Genomic DNA, 14,601 nt, shown 5'->3' on the forward strand with positions numbered 1-14,601 from the left:
ATATATTGGCTGTCGGCTGTGCTGCGCGGCCGACGCGATACGTCTGTGAACGACGGAGTTCACAGACGTATCGCCCGTACACACTGGCCGACGGTCCCGCGATGTATCGGCCGTTCAAGAGAACGGCCGATACATCGACCAGTGTGTACGGGCCTTTAGTGTGTACCCACCTTTAGACGCCTTTTTTCTAGTGTAAACGAATCTAACCTAGATAGCTTTTCCTCATAATCCAATGACTGTAATGCTGTGTACACACGGTGAGATCCTTGCTATGTTCGATTTTGACTATGCGATTTCCTTTGAACTCCCCCAGAGCCCAGATAGCACAGATAGGACAGATTTTGACTATCTGTGCTTGAGGTTTTGTCTATGTACGATTTTGACTAAGTGCCAATTTTGACTATACTTTATACTAGATAGTACACTAGATAGTCAAGTTTGACTTGCCTGCACAGTCTATCTAGCCTTACGATACCGACCCCACGGGAGCGCGCATCGGGATCGAATCTGTATCGCAAGCTGCCTAGCACCATGAGATATGCACTAACTTTTCATAAGATTTTGACTATATAGTCAAAATCTTACAGATTTATCTCACCGTGTGTACACACCCTAAGCCTTTAATCAATTGTGTAGCTCTTCTCTGAACCTTTTCAAGTTCTATGATGTCTTTTTTATAGTGTGGTGCCCAGAACTGTACACAGTATTCCAGATGCGGCCGTACCAATGCTTTATACAGTGGCAGGATTATACTGGCTTGGTAGATGCTAGAATCAAGTGGGCTAAGGGACCTTTTCCGTCCCTTGTCTCTATTCCCCGTTTTATGCATGCTAGTACCTTATTGGCCTTTACTGCTGCACCCTGATATTGGGCACTATTGCTAAGTCTACTGTCAATGAGCACCCTCAAATCCTTCTCCATTTCTGATTTCCCTAGAGTTACTCCATTTAATTTATAGATTGCATGTTTGTTTTTGGTCCCAAAATGCATAACTTTACATTTCTCTATATTAAACCTCGTACTCCATTTAGCTGCCCAAACCTCCAGTTTAATTAAGTTATTCTGAAGAGAGTAAATATCTTGATCTGAATTAATTATATTACACAGTTTAGTGTCATCTCTAAAAATTGACACCTTACTCTCCAGACTGTTTCCTATGTCATTTATAAATATGTTAAACAAAAGAGGCCCTAGTACAGACTCTTGAGGTACACCACTTAATACTTTAGCCCAGCTTTAAAAATGTTCCAATGAACACCACTTGCTGTTCCCCATTTTCCAACCAATTTTTGACCCAAGTACAAATGATGCTACCTAGACCAAGCTCTCTTAATTTAAGAATCATCCTCATGTGAGGTACTGTGTTGAAGGCTTTTGCAAAATCTAAAAAGACCACATCCACAGCATTTCCAAGGTCTAAGGGCCTAATTCAGACCTGATCGTAGCAGCAACTTTGTTAGCAGATGGGCAAAACCATGTGCACGGCAGGGAGAGCAGATATAACATGTGTAGAGAGAGTTAGATTTGGGTGGGTTATTTTGTTTCTGTGCAGGGTAAATACTGTCTGCAAGTTAGATTTCAGTTTGAACACACCCCACCCAAATCTAACTCTCTCTGCACATGTTACATCTGCACCCCCTGCAGTGCACATGGTTTTGCCCATCTGCTAACAAATTTGCTTCTACGATCAGGTCTGAATTAGGCCCTAAGTACACACTCGCTTCTTCATAGAAGCTAATTAGGTTAGTTTGACATGACCTATCCCTCACAAACTCATGCTGGTTCCTACTAATGATCTGGTAGCACCCCAAGTACTCCTGAATGCTATCCCTTAATATACCTACTGTACCAATATTTTCTCCACTATAGATGTCAGGCTTACCAGTCTGTAATTTCCAGGATTAGATTTACTTCCCTTTTTAAATAATGGCACTACATCTGCTATTTGCCAGTCCCTAGGAACCATGCGTGATGTAATATAATCTTTGAAGATTAAGTATATGCCCTGTGATGGCATAATGTGTGCAAGGGGCTCTACTACTGTGTGTGGGCACATAACTTGTGTAAGGGCCTCTATTACTGTGTGGGCATAATGTGTATAAGGGGAACTAGTACTGTGTGGGCATAATGTGTGTAAGGGACTCTACTACTGTGTGTGGGCACATAACGTGACTCTACTACTCTACTCACATAACGTGAGGGACTCTACTACTGTGTGAGCATGTGTGTAAGGGGCTCTAGTGCATTGGGTAACTTGTATAAGGAGGTCTAATGTGTGGTGTAACATGTATAGGGGGCACTACTGTGTGGTGTAATGTGTATAAGGGTCACTACTGTGTGGTGTAACATATATAAGGGGTACTGCTGTGTGGCATAACATACAGTATATAAGGAGTACTACTGTGTGGTATAATGTGTATAAGGGGTACTACCGTATAGCGCAATGTGAATAAGGGGTTTAGTGTGTGGCATAATGTGAATAAAAAGCAAAGTGTAAGGTGAGTAAGCGGGTCTATGTGGTGTCATTTAATTGGGTATACTTTTGTTTAGTTACACTCTTCCCCTGGAGAGCACAACCCTTTTCTGGGGTTGTTCACAGTCCCTATTTAAAATATGGAGGGAAGGGGGGGGGGGGGGGGGGCGGAGGGGGCACCAAAGTTCTTTATGGCACAGGACACCAAAATGTTTAGTTACGGCACTGTGCATCAGACCTATTCAGGGTTGGTATCTAAAGCCAGAAATATAAAGGTTAAAAAGTATTAAATTTAAATTACAGTGCAACTTAATCCCATAGAGATCGTCCACAATAAGATCATGGTATTCAAGAAAGTACAGGAAGAAAATTCCAATATGCTAAGTAGCAACAGAACATAGGTACCGTATATACTCGATATATATATATATAAGTCGACCCGAATATAAGCCGAGGCAGCTAATTTTACCTAAAAAAACTGGGAAAAATTACTGACTCGAGTATAAGCCTAGGGTGGGAAATGCACGGTGCCAGGGGTTTTCATGCTCAGGGTGTCATGCTCGTTGCCAGGGGTTTTATGCGGTAGGTGTTATGCTTGTTGCCAGGGGGTAAGGCTTGTTGCTAGGGCTGTGCCCCCAGTGCCACATATACCCCCAGTGACAGATCTCCCCCCACAGTGCCAGATAAAAACATGCCCCCCTGTTGCTTTGCCCCCAGTAGTTGTGCCCCCTCTTTCTTTGCCCCCAGTAGTTGTACCCCCTCTTTCTTTGCCCCCAGTAGTTGTGCCCCCTCTTTCGTTGCCCCCAGTAGTTGTGCCCCCTCTTTATTTGCCCCCAGTAGTTGTGCCCCCTCTTTATTTGCCCCCTGTCGCTGTGCCCCCATCGCCGCTTACAAACACACAAAATAATAAAAACAATACTTACCACTGCCCCGCTCCTGCTTCCCGACCGCTTCTTCTGTTGCTGCTGCTGCTCCGTCCGTCCGTCTGGCCGCCCGCCCGCTCCTCTCTATGGGAGAGACGTCATGACGTCTCTCCCATAGCAGCGGCGCACAGACACTAGAGGTCAATAATGACCTCTAGTGTCTGTCCCTGGAGCCGGCTGCAGCGGACGCCCACACAGCCCACGGCGTCTGCTGCAGCCGTGAGCTGCTGACTCGAGTATAAGCCGAGGGGGCTTTTTCAGCACAGAAAAATGTGCTGAAAAAGTCGGCTTATACTCGAGTATATACGGTAATAAGTCGTCCAAGTGTAACCTACGTGTTTCATCCACCTACATGGACTTCATCAATAGAGCGAATGCAGGGTCTTATGCTTATATTATATTGTGTTGTGTTAATTGCACAGTGCCATGTATACATTTCATGACTGTTTTGTTAATGACAAATAAAGTATATTATTATTATTATTATTATTATTATTATTACTGTATGTCCATAAGGGGTACATTTATTAAGATGGGAGTTCTATTTAAGATGGGATTAGATTCCAGTTATTATCTTCTAGAAGGTGCTAGATCAGTGGTAGCCAACCCTGGTCTTTGAGACCTACCAACAGTTCACGTTTTCCAGCTCACATGGCAGGTGCACCTGTGCAGTTATTACTAACTGTCACATTTTAAAAGAGGAGACCTGGAAAACGTGCCCTGTTGGTAGCTCTTGAGGACCAGGGTTGGCTACCCCTGTGCAAGATAAATGAAAAGTAGAATCTGATTGGTTGCTATGGGTAACATCCTATCTTAAATAGAACTCCCATCTTAGTAAATGTACCCCTATATGTGTCTAAAATTACATCAAATAGAGAAATATTAGTATGGGTTAGTGAGCATCAGCATCGAGCAGGAACTTTCTCATGCATCACAAACATCAATAATCTAAGTTAGTACTTCTCAGATTCAGTTTCAGGATACACTAACAGCAAGGATTGGACTAGTGTGTGTTGGGGCCACGGGCAACTACTTATGGGGCCCCCAAGCAATTAAATTGGCATTATAGTGGCAGATCAGAGGAAGGGCTACAATGCAGTCCAAAATTCAAACAGGGGAGCCACACCAACTGCCAGTGAGTCAGATTGGGATGGCAGTTGGTGTGGCTCTCCTATTTGAATTTAGAACTGCGCTGCCGCCCCTCCTCTGGAGCCACTGTCAATATGATATGATGGAGATAGGTTTAAAAAGTACTCCTAGTTCCACACACGTTATCCACACTAGTACCTCCAGTTCACATTATGCCACACAGAAAACCCAATTCAAATTATGCCACTGTGCCCACCATGCTGGTGATGTAGCTATGTCTGAGGGCCCCTCGGCGACTACCCCACTGGGTAATGGGTATGAACAATATAGGGCATTATTATCATGTACCCCCTGTATTGATGGTGAACCATAATGGTAGCTCTTTATACAATATTATCACTGTAACGCAAACATATTTGTTACTTTCATTCAGTAACAAATCTTACCTGTCCACCTCATATTTTTTCTAGCAGATAAGGAGGTGCCAATATGGATTTTCTAATTATGGGCGTCCCTGAAAGACAGTTATAGCAAAAGCTTACATTAGGTCATATGGTCACACGTTTCACATTAACAGATATACTTTCTGACACATGGACTTTGTTAATGTCCGAACACAGAATGTACAATTCAAACAGCTTGTAATAACTTTTTATACACTGAACCATAATTATACAGAGGATGGACGCTGATATTTATCTTCAAATGTTGCACTGTTTGGGGGTACATTTACAATTTTATCAACAAACATTGGTCGATATATGTACAGTACTATATATATATATATATATATATATATATATACCAAACAGAAAACCCAGCACTCTCCTAAGCAGCTTCATTCACCTTAATGCTTTAATATGCATCTAAATAAACAATGGGGTTTTGGTTTATGAATTGTACAATACATGTAAGCTTACGGCCCACTCCACGGGACCCCATTTCACCGCAAGTCCTACTCTATCACAAACTTTCACATAGATTTTATAGAAACCTGGCAACTGCGTTTATTTTTTATTTCATATATATATATATATATATATATATATATATATATATATTGTGGCAGGAGATGTACTTTGCCACCTGTAAGCTACACACAGGGTCCTGGGGGTAGATGGGAAGTGTGGATGGACCGGGTTCCCATCCATTTGGCCCAGACCAGGTCTTATAGGCTTCTTAGCCCAAGAAGCTGCTTCATCAGCCAGCACCTGGGTGCTGGGTTTAAAACAGAGTCTCTCCCATGAGTCAGGGCTCCTGAAGGCAGTTAGTGTCCAGGTGATAGGCCTGCTAGGGACAATGGGATCCGGAGGGCTGCGCCACTAGTGTCAGGATGCCGGGACCTAAAGGGTTCCTTATTAAGTAAGAGGGAGTGAGGCAGGGCCTAACCTCCTGGTAGTTTATACTGAAGACAGTGATCTTTGTTTATGTATATCTTTGTATTTGAGCTACCTGAATAAAAGGTATTTGTTGTTTTTTGCACAAGCCTGGAGTCGGTCGTTGGTGGAATTTTTGTAGCAGAGTGCATTCTAGCAAAACTCCTGTTACAATACATATATATATCCAATAGCCTGGCACTCCTATTGTAGTGAATAATAATCAGTCTAGGACATGATCATTATTTTTAAACAAGTCTGGTAAGTGCCGCCTCATTACTGCTGATATATATATATCTATATCTATTAGAGATGAGCGGGTTCGGTTTGCCTGACTCAGAAACCAGAATGAGGCAAAACGTCATCACCCCGCTGTCGGATTCTCGCGGGTTTTGTATTCCATATAAGGAACCACGAGTCGCCAGTCGCCACCATTCCTGGAGAGTGTAGTGAGAGGACGTGTCTCTCTTCTCAGTGTCTGTCTGTGCAGGAAAGTGGTGGGGTGACCTGCTCTGTCTTATGTGTCATTCCAGTGCTGTCTTGTGCTGCATCAGTCCAGTGGTGGTGTCTTGTGCTGCATCCGTCCAGTCACAGTGGTGGTGACCTCTGCTGCCATATGTCCAGTGCTGCTGTATAAGTCCAGTCCATTGCAGTGGTGCTGTGTTGTCCTGCATCAGTCCAGTGGTGGTGTCCCTGTGCTGCATCAGTCCAGTCACAGTGGTGGTGTCCTCTGCTGCCATATGACCAGTGCTGCTGTATAAGTCCAGTCCATTGCAGTGGTGCTGTGTTGTCCTGCATCAGTCCAGTGGTGGTGTCCCTGTGCTGCCATAAGTCCAGTGATACTGCCGTATAAGTCCAGTGGCACTGCCGCATAAGTCCAGTTGTACTGCCGCATAAGTCCAGTTGTACTGCCATATAAGTCCAGTGATACAGCCGTATAAGTATAGTGGTACTGCCGTATAAGTCCAGTGGTACTGCCGTATAAATCCAGTCCAGTGGTACTGCCGTATAAGTCCAGTGATAATGCCATATAATTCCAGTGATACTTCCGTATAAGTCCAGTGGTACGGCCAAATAAATCCAGTGGTACTGTCATATAAGTCCAGTGATACAGCTGTATAAGTACAGTGGTACTACCGTATAAGTCCAGTGGTACTGCCGTATAAATCCAGTCCAGTGGTACTGCCATATAAGTCCAGTGATACTGCCATATAAGTCCAGCTGTACTGCCGTACAAATCCAGTCCAGTGGTACTGCCATATAATTCCAGTGATACTGCCGTATAATTCCAGTGATAGTTCCGTATAAGTCCAGTGGTACGGCCGTATAAATCCAGTGGTACTGTCGTATAAATCCAGTCCAGTGGTACTGCCATATAATTCCAGTGATACTGCCGTATAAGTCCAGTGGTACTACCGTATAAATCCAGTCCAGTGGTACTGCCGTATAAGTCCAGTGATAATGCCATATAATTCCAGTGATAGTTCCGTATAAGTCCAGTGGTACGGCCGTATAAATCCAGTGGTACTGTCCTATAAATCCAGTCCAGTGGTACTGCCATATAATTCCAGTGATACTGCCTTATAAGTCCAGTGGTACTACCGTATTTAGTCCAGTCCAGTGTTACTGCCATATAAGTCCAGTGGTACTGCCGTATAAATCCAGTCCAGTGGTACTGCCGTATAAATCCAGTCCAGTGGTAATGCCATATAAGTCCAGTGGTACTACCATATAAATCCAGTCCAGTGGTACTGCCATATAAGTCCAGTGGTACTGCCGTATAAATCCAGTCCAGTGGTACTGCCGTATAAGTCCAGTGGTACTGTCATATAAGTCCACTGATACTGCCGTATAAGTCTAGTCCAGTGGTACTGCCTTATAAATCAAGTCCAGTGGTACTGCCGTATATGTCCAGTGGTACTGCCATATATGTCCAGTGGTACTGCCGTTTAAATCCAGTGGTACTGCCGTAAAAATCCAGTGGTACTGGCGTATAAATCCAGTCCAGCGGTACTGCCGCATAAGTCCAGTGGTACTGCCGTATAAGTCCATTTGTACTGCCATATAAGTCCAGTGATACAGCTGTATAAGTACAGTGGTACTACCGTATAAGTCCCGTGGTACTGCCGTATAAATCCAGTCCAGTGGTACTGCCATATAAGTCCAGTGATACTGCCATATAAGTCCAGTTGTACTGCCGTATAAATCCAGTCCAGTGGTACTGACATATAATTCCAGTGATACTGCCATAGGGTTTACAGGGAAGATTCCCGGTGGGCCGACGCACCCGTGGGGCATGTTTTGTTTGAGGACATGTGGTCCTTTTTATAGACATAATGAATAAGATGCAAAATAATTTGCATATATGAAAATTACTTTGCCACTTAGCCTGTGATTACAGATTATCTAGTGTATGCTCTGTCTGCCTGCTTGGCTGACATATAAGATTGAGTGAATAGTGATTGGGATACGCGGTTGGTGTAATAAGCAAGAAAATATATCTTTCTAAAGAATGATATAGTTTCCTAAATTCTGAAGGTGTATCATATAATGCGCTCATAATATTCAATTTTATTTATTTTTAACTTCCCCCTTGATGCTGGACATGCCCACTATCTGGAAAGTCTTGGGGGGGAGGGTGCTGCTGCCATGGCCCATGGCTAGACCTTACACCTCTGGTGCTGCCCAAGTGGGGCCACTAGTACAAATTTTTCCAGGGACGCTTTTTGTTCCCAATCCTCCCCTGCGTATAAGTCCAGTGGTACTGCCGTATAAATCCAGTGGTACTGTCGTATAAATCCAATCCAGTGGTACTGCCATATAAGTCCAGTGGTTCTGCCGTATAAATCCAGTCCAGTGGTACTACCGTATAAGTCCAGTGGTACTGCCATACAAGTCCAGTGGTACTGCCGTATAAATCCAGTCCAGTGGTACTGCCATATAAGTTCAGTTGTACTGCCATATAAGTCCACTGATTTCGCATACAGAGATTTCGCACACAGAGATGGAAAGGTTTCTTCACAGTAAGGACAATACGTATTTGGAATTCCCTGCCTGAGAGAGTAGTAATGGCGGACTCGGTCCTTTTAAGAATGGGCTAGATACATTTCTAATGGATAAGGATATACAGGGTTATGGTGGGTAAATAATGTACTATAGCAATAAAAAAAAAAAAAAAAAAAAAAGGATTTTTTTTTTGTTTATGGCTAAACATTCACCACAGTTAAAATTAGCCTTAAAATATTTCAGTGTAAGAGATCACTAACAGGTTGAACTAGATGGACAAAATGTCTTTTTTCAACCTCAGAAACTATGTTACTATGATATTCCATGGTCAACTGTAAGTAATATTAGTAGAAATTGGAAGTGTTTAGGAACAATAGCAACTCAGCTACAAAGCGGAAGACCACATAAAATCACAGAGCGGGGTCAACGACTGCTGCAGTGCATGGTGTGAAAAAGTTTTCAACAATCTGCTGATTCTATAGCTGAAGAGTACCAAACTTCTACTGGCATTAATGTAAGCACAAAAACTGTGCGGCGGGAGCTTAGTGGAATGAGTTTTCATGGCTGACAGCTGCATGCAAGCCGCCTCACACCAGTCCAATGGCAAGCATCAAATGGAGTGGTGTAAAGCACACCAACACTGGACTGTGGAGCAGTGGAAACGCATTCAGTATGATATGCCGGCTGTCATGATCCCAGCGGGCAGGAGGCCGACGCCAGGATCCGGACAGCCAGAATACCGGCGGCGAGCGCAGCGTGTCCCCTCATAGGCTCACTGCGTTTGCCACGCTTCAGGCCCGGTGGCGACCTTTGGTCGCTACAGGGTTGTATTCCCCCTCGGGTGGCACATGGACCACCACCCAAGTCTGGATTCCGACCACCGGTATTTCACTGGGTTTGGGCTAGGCCACTTATCTCCAGTGAAGGACAATCTTAATGCTTCAGCATACCAAGACATTTTGGACAATGTTATGCTTCCAACATATATTGAGCAGGGAGGCCACAGTGCCACAAGCATAGGTGTGCGCAGGGGGGGTGCCTGGTGCGCACAGGCACCCCCTAATGTCTGGAACCCTGATCTCACATGCCTGATGTAGCGATCGCTGAGTAGGATGATTACTGTCCCCTCTGCGCTGCACCCTGTCAGGACTGCATTACTGACTGGACGCCTGGGTTAATCAAGGGTGCCACTGCCACCAGCTTTCAAACTCTCGGCTCCACCTCCATGTACAAAAACAGCGTGATGTGATTACGTCATGCTGCTCGCACGCCCACCCATCACACCCGCCACATGCCCACCTCTCTCCTTCTATGCTATGCCGTCAGCCACTGATGAGGATCAGCATGCAGCCAGCGTTTTCTCTTAGGAAGACAAATTCAATACTGGCAGGCGGTCCACAGCAGCATTGACACATCACTCTTTTTTCCCGCAGCAGCAGTACTAGTCTGCGACTGTCAGTGTCAGTGAGTGACTGAATTGTAAGTAAGCTGCTGCAGCTTGCAGGGGAAAGAGAGGGGGAGCCAGACCAGGCTGAGGAGTAGCAGTGTAATTGCAGTGATTGCCATCAGGGGTGTTTGTTTGGTGCACACCACAACATCTGACAATGTATCTGCATTATTACAAGGGTGGATATTTTATATTGCGTTGACCGTCAATAGATGGTGCTAAACACGACCAAAAGGCGGTGCTAGACACACCCCTCTGACGGTGCACCCCCTAATAAAATTTGCTGCGCACGCCTATGGCCACAAGTCATACTCGCCACCTGGGTGTATGCTGGTTATCAGGTCCAGTCCATGTTTTTCAGTGTGTTGAGGTACACAATCAAGCAATCAGCCCACCTGTGAGCTGGGATAAAGCTTTTCTGCAAACAGAGCACAGTGCTCCTGATGCTGGACAAGCTGGCCAGGTGATAAGCTGGAGTTGCAGTGGCGCACGCAGGGGGGGTTTCTGAGTACCCAGAAACCCCTCTGATAGACCACATGTATTTTTCAGAGACGGAGACAGCCTTGTCTCTGCACTGGCTGCGGGCTAACCGCACCCGCAATCAGAAGGGAGCTGCCGCGATAGAGGAGAGCTGCTGAGCATACAGAGAGCTCTGAACGGCAGAGCTCTCTGCTTCACTGACGATACAGATGGCTGAGGGAGCTGCTCCTGCGGATGCCCAGCAGCAGCAGCTCCGCTAGCAAGCTATCTGCTATTGAAGTCCGGCGGTCAGCCTCTGAACACAGAGAAAGTGATTGCGTTTGTGTAAGTAATAGTATGATGATTGCTGTGTGTGTGTGTGTGTGTGTGTGTGTGTGTGTGTGTGTGTGTGTGTGTGTATATGTGCCTGATGTGTGTGTATGCATGCTATGTGTGCGTTTGTGTATGTACTGTGGTGGTCATTCCGAGTTGTTCGCTCGGTAATTTCTCTGACGTCCTAGTGGATGCTGGGAACTCCGTAAGGACCATGGGGAATAGACGGGCTTCGCAGTAGACTGGGCACTCTTAAAAGAAAGATTAGGTACTATATCTGGTGTGCACTGGCTCCTCCCTCTATGCCCCATCTCCAGACCTCAGTTAGAATCTGTGCCCGGCCAGAGCTGGATGCACTTAGTGGGCTCTCCTGAGCTCACTAAAAAAGAAAGTATTTGTTAGGTTTATTATTTTCAGTGAGATCTGCTGGCAACAGACTCACTGCTACGTGGGACTTAGGGGAGAGAAGCAAACCTACCTGCTTGCAGCTAGCTTGTGCTTCTAGGCTACTGGACACCATTAGCTCCAGAGGGATCGAACACAGGGCCCGACCTCGATCGTCCGTTCCCGGAGCCGCGCCGCCGTCCCCCTTGCAGAGCCAGAAGACGGAAGAAACCGGAGGAAATCGGCGGCTGGCTGAAGACTTCGGTCTTCATTAAGGTAGCGCACAGCACTGCAGCTGTGCGCCATTGCTCCCTATGCACACCACACACTCCGGTCACTGATGGGTGCAGGGCACTGGGGGGGGGGGGGCGCCCTGGGCAGCAATTAGAGTACCTTACATGGCTAATTGACACATAATACAGCTTTTAAGCTGTATATGTGCATAATCCCCCGCCATTATACAGATAAAAAAGAGGGAGAAGTCCGCCGAGAAGGGGGCGGGGCTATCTTCCTCAGCACACCGGCGCCATTTTCTCTTCACAGCTCCGCTGGAAGACAGCTCCCCAGGCTCTCCCCTGCAGTTTCCAGACATCAAGGGTAAAAAAGAGAGGGGGGGGCACTAAATTTAGGCGCAAAACTATATATAAAAGCAGCTATAGGGAAAATCGCTTTTGTTAGTGTAAATCCCTGATTATATAGCGCTGTGGTGTGTGCTGGCATACTCTCTCTCTGTCTCCCCAAAGGACTTTGTGGGGTCCTGTCCTCAGTCAGAGCATTCCCTGTGTGTGTTTGCGGTGTGTCGGTACGGCTGTGTCGAAATGTTTGATGCGGACGCTTACGTGGAGGCGGAGCAGGTGCCGATAAGTGTGATGTCGCCCCCTGCGGGGCCGACACCTGAGTGGATGGATATGTGGAAGGTATTAACCGACAGTGTCAACTTCTTACATAAAAGGTTCGATGACGCAGCTTTGGGACAGCCGGCATCTCAGCCCGCGCCTGCCCAGGCATCTCAGAGGCCGTCAGGGGCTCAAAAACGCTCGCTACCTCAGATGGCAGACACAGATGTCGACACGGAGTCTGACTCCAGTGTCGACGAGGATGAGACAAATATACAATCCACTAGGGCCATCCGATGCATGATTACGGCAATGAAAAATGTGTTGCACATTTCTGACATTAACCCGGTTACCACAAAAAAGGGTATTATGTTTGGGGAGAAAAAGCAGCCAGTGACTTTTCCCCCATCTGATTAGTTAAATGAATTGTGTGAAGAAGCGTGGGGTTCCCCAGATAAGAAACTAGTAATTTCTAAGCGGTTACTAATGGCGTACCCTTTCCCGCCAACGGATAGGTTACGCTGGGAGACATCCCCTAAGGTGGACAAGGCGCTCACACGCTTGTCAAAAAAAGTGGCACTGCCTTCTCAGGATACGGCTGCCTTAAAGGAGCCTGCAGATAGAAAGCAGGAGGCTATCCTGAAGTCTGTGTATACACACTCAGGTACTATACTGAGACCTGCTATTGCTTCAGCATGGATGTGTAGTGCTGCAGCAGCGTGGTCTGATTCCCTGTCTGATAAAATTGATTCCCTTGACAGGGACACTATATTGCTAACCATAGAGCATATTAAAGACGTAGTCTTATATATGAGAGATGCACAGAGGGACATTTGCCAGCTGGCATCTAGAAATAATGCAATGTCCATTTCTGCCAGGAGAGTATTATGGACTCGGCAGTGGACAGGTGATGCTGATTCTAAAGGGCACATACAAATTTTGCCTTATAAGTGTGAGGAATTGTTTGGGGGCGGTCTTTCGGACCTCGTATCCACAGCAACAGCTGGGAAGTCGACTTTTTTACCTCAGGTTCCCTCACAACCTAAGAAAGCACCGTATTATCAAGTACAGTCCTTTCGGCCTCAGAAAGGCAAGCGGGTTAGAGGCGCGTCCTTTCTGCCCAGAGGCAGGGGCAGAGGGAAAAAGCTGCACCATACAGCCAGTTCCCAAGAACAAAAATCCTCCCCTGCTTCCACTAAGTCCACCGCATGACGCTGGGGCTCCACATGTGGAGCCAGGTGCGGTGGGGGCCTGTCTCCGGAACTTCAGCAACCAGTGGGTTCACTCACAGGTGGATCTCTGGGTTCTACAAGTGGTATCTCAGGGATACAAGCTGGAGTTCGAGACGTCTCCCCCTCGCCGTTACCTCAAATCAGCCTTGCCAGCTACTCCCCAGGACAGGGAGGTAGTACTGGCGGCAATTCACAAGCTGTACCTCCAGCAGGTGATAATCAAAGTTCCCCTCCTTCAACATGGACAGGGTTACTATTCCACAATGTTTGTGGTACCGAAACCAGACGGTTCGGTGAGACCCATTCTAAATTTGAAATCCTTGAACACTTATATAAGGAAGTTCAAGTTCAAAATGGAATCGCTCAGGGCGGTTATTGCAAGCCTGGAAGAGGGGGATTACATGGTATCACTGGACATCAAGGATGCTTACCTACATGTCCCCATTTACCCACCTCACCAGGTGTACCTCCGTTTTGTGGTACAGGACTGCCATTACCAATTCCAGACGTTGCCGTTTGGTCTGTCCACGGCACCGAGGGTATTTACCAAAGTAATGGCCGAAATGATGATACTCCTTCGGAAGAAGGGTGTTATAATTATCCCGTACTTGGAAGATCTCCTTATAAAGTCGAGGTCCAGGGAGCAGTTGTTGGTCGGAGTAGCACTATCTCGGGAAGTGCTACAACAGCACGGCTGGATTCTGAATATCCCAAAATCGCAGCTGGTTCCTACGACGCGTCTGCTGTTCCTGGGTATGATTCTGGACACAGAACAGAAGAAGGTGTTTCTCCCGAAAGAGAAGGCCAAGGAGTTGTCATCTCTGGTCAGAGACCTCCTAAAACCACAACAGGTGTCGGTGCATCACTGCACGCGAGTCCTGGGAAAGATGGTAGCTTCTTACGAGGCAATTCCATTCGGCAGGTTCCATGCAAGGATCTTTCAGTGGGATCTGTTAGACAAGTGGTCCGGATCGCATCTTCAGATGCATCGGCTGATCACCCTGTCCCCGAGGGCCAGGGTGTCTCTGCTGTGGTGGCTGCAG

The 14,601-nt window shown here is 46.3% G+C and overlaps 1 protein-coding gene across 2 annotated transcripts in view; it reads right to left on the bottom strand.

The window, feature by feature from the left end:
* FAM3D (FAM3 metabolism regulating signaling molecule D) overlaps nt 1-14,601 on the bottom strand; it is a 279,642-nt gene that overhangs the window by 143,255 nt on the left and 121,786 nt on the right. For both annotated transcript variants that reach the window (XM_063940890.1, XM_063940891.1), the window contains exon 2: nt 4,932-4,999. In XM_063940890.1, the coding sequence (XP_063796960.1) occupies nt 4,932-4,944 (13 nt within the window). In that variant the 5' untranslated portion in view covers nt 4,945-4,999. The remainder of the gene's footprint in view (nt 1-4,931; nt 5,000-14,601) is intronic.

Source organism: Pseudophryne corroboree, chromosome 9, assembly GCF_028390025.1.
Source record: "Pseudophryne corroboree isolate aPseCor3 chromosome 9, aPseCor3.hap2, whole genome shotgun sequence".
Classification (NCBI taxonomy): Eukaryota; Metazoa; Chordata; class Amphibia; order Anura; family Myobatrachidae; genus Pseudophryne; species Pseudophryne corroboree.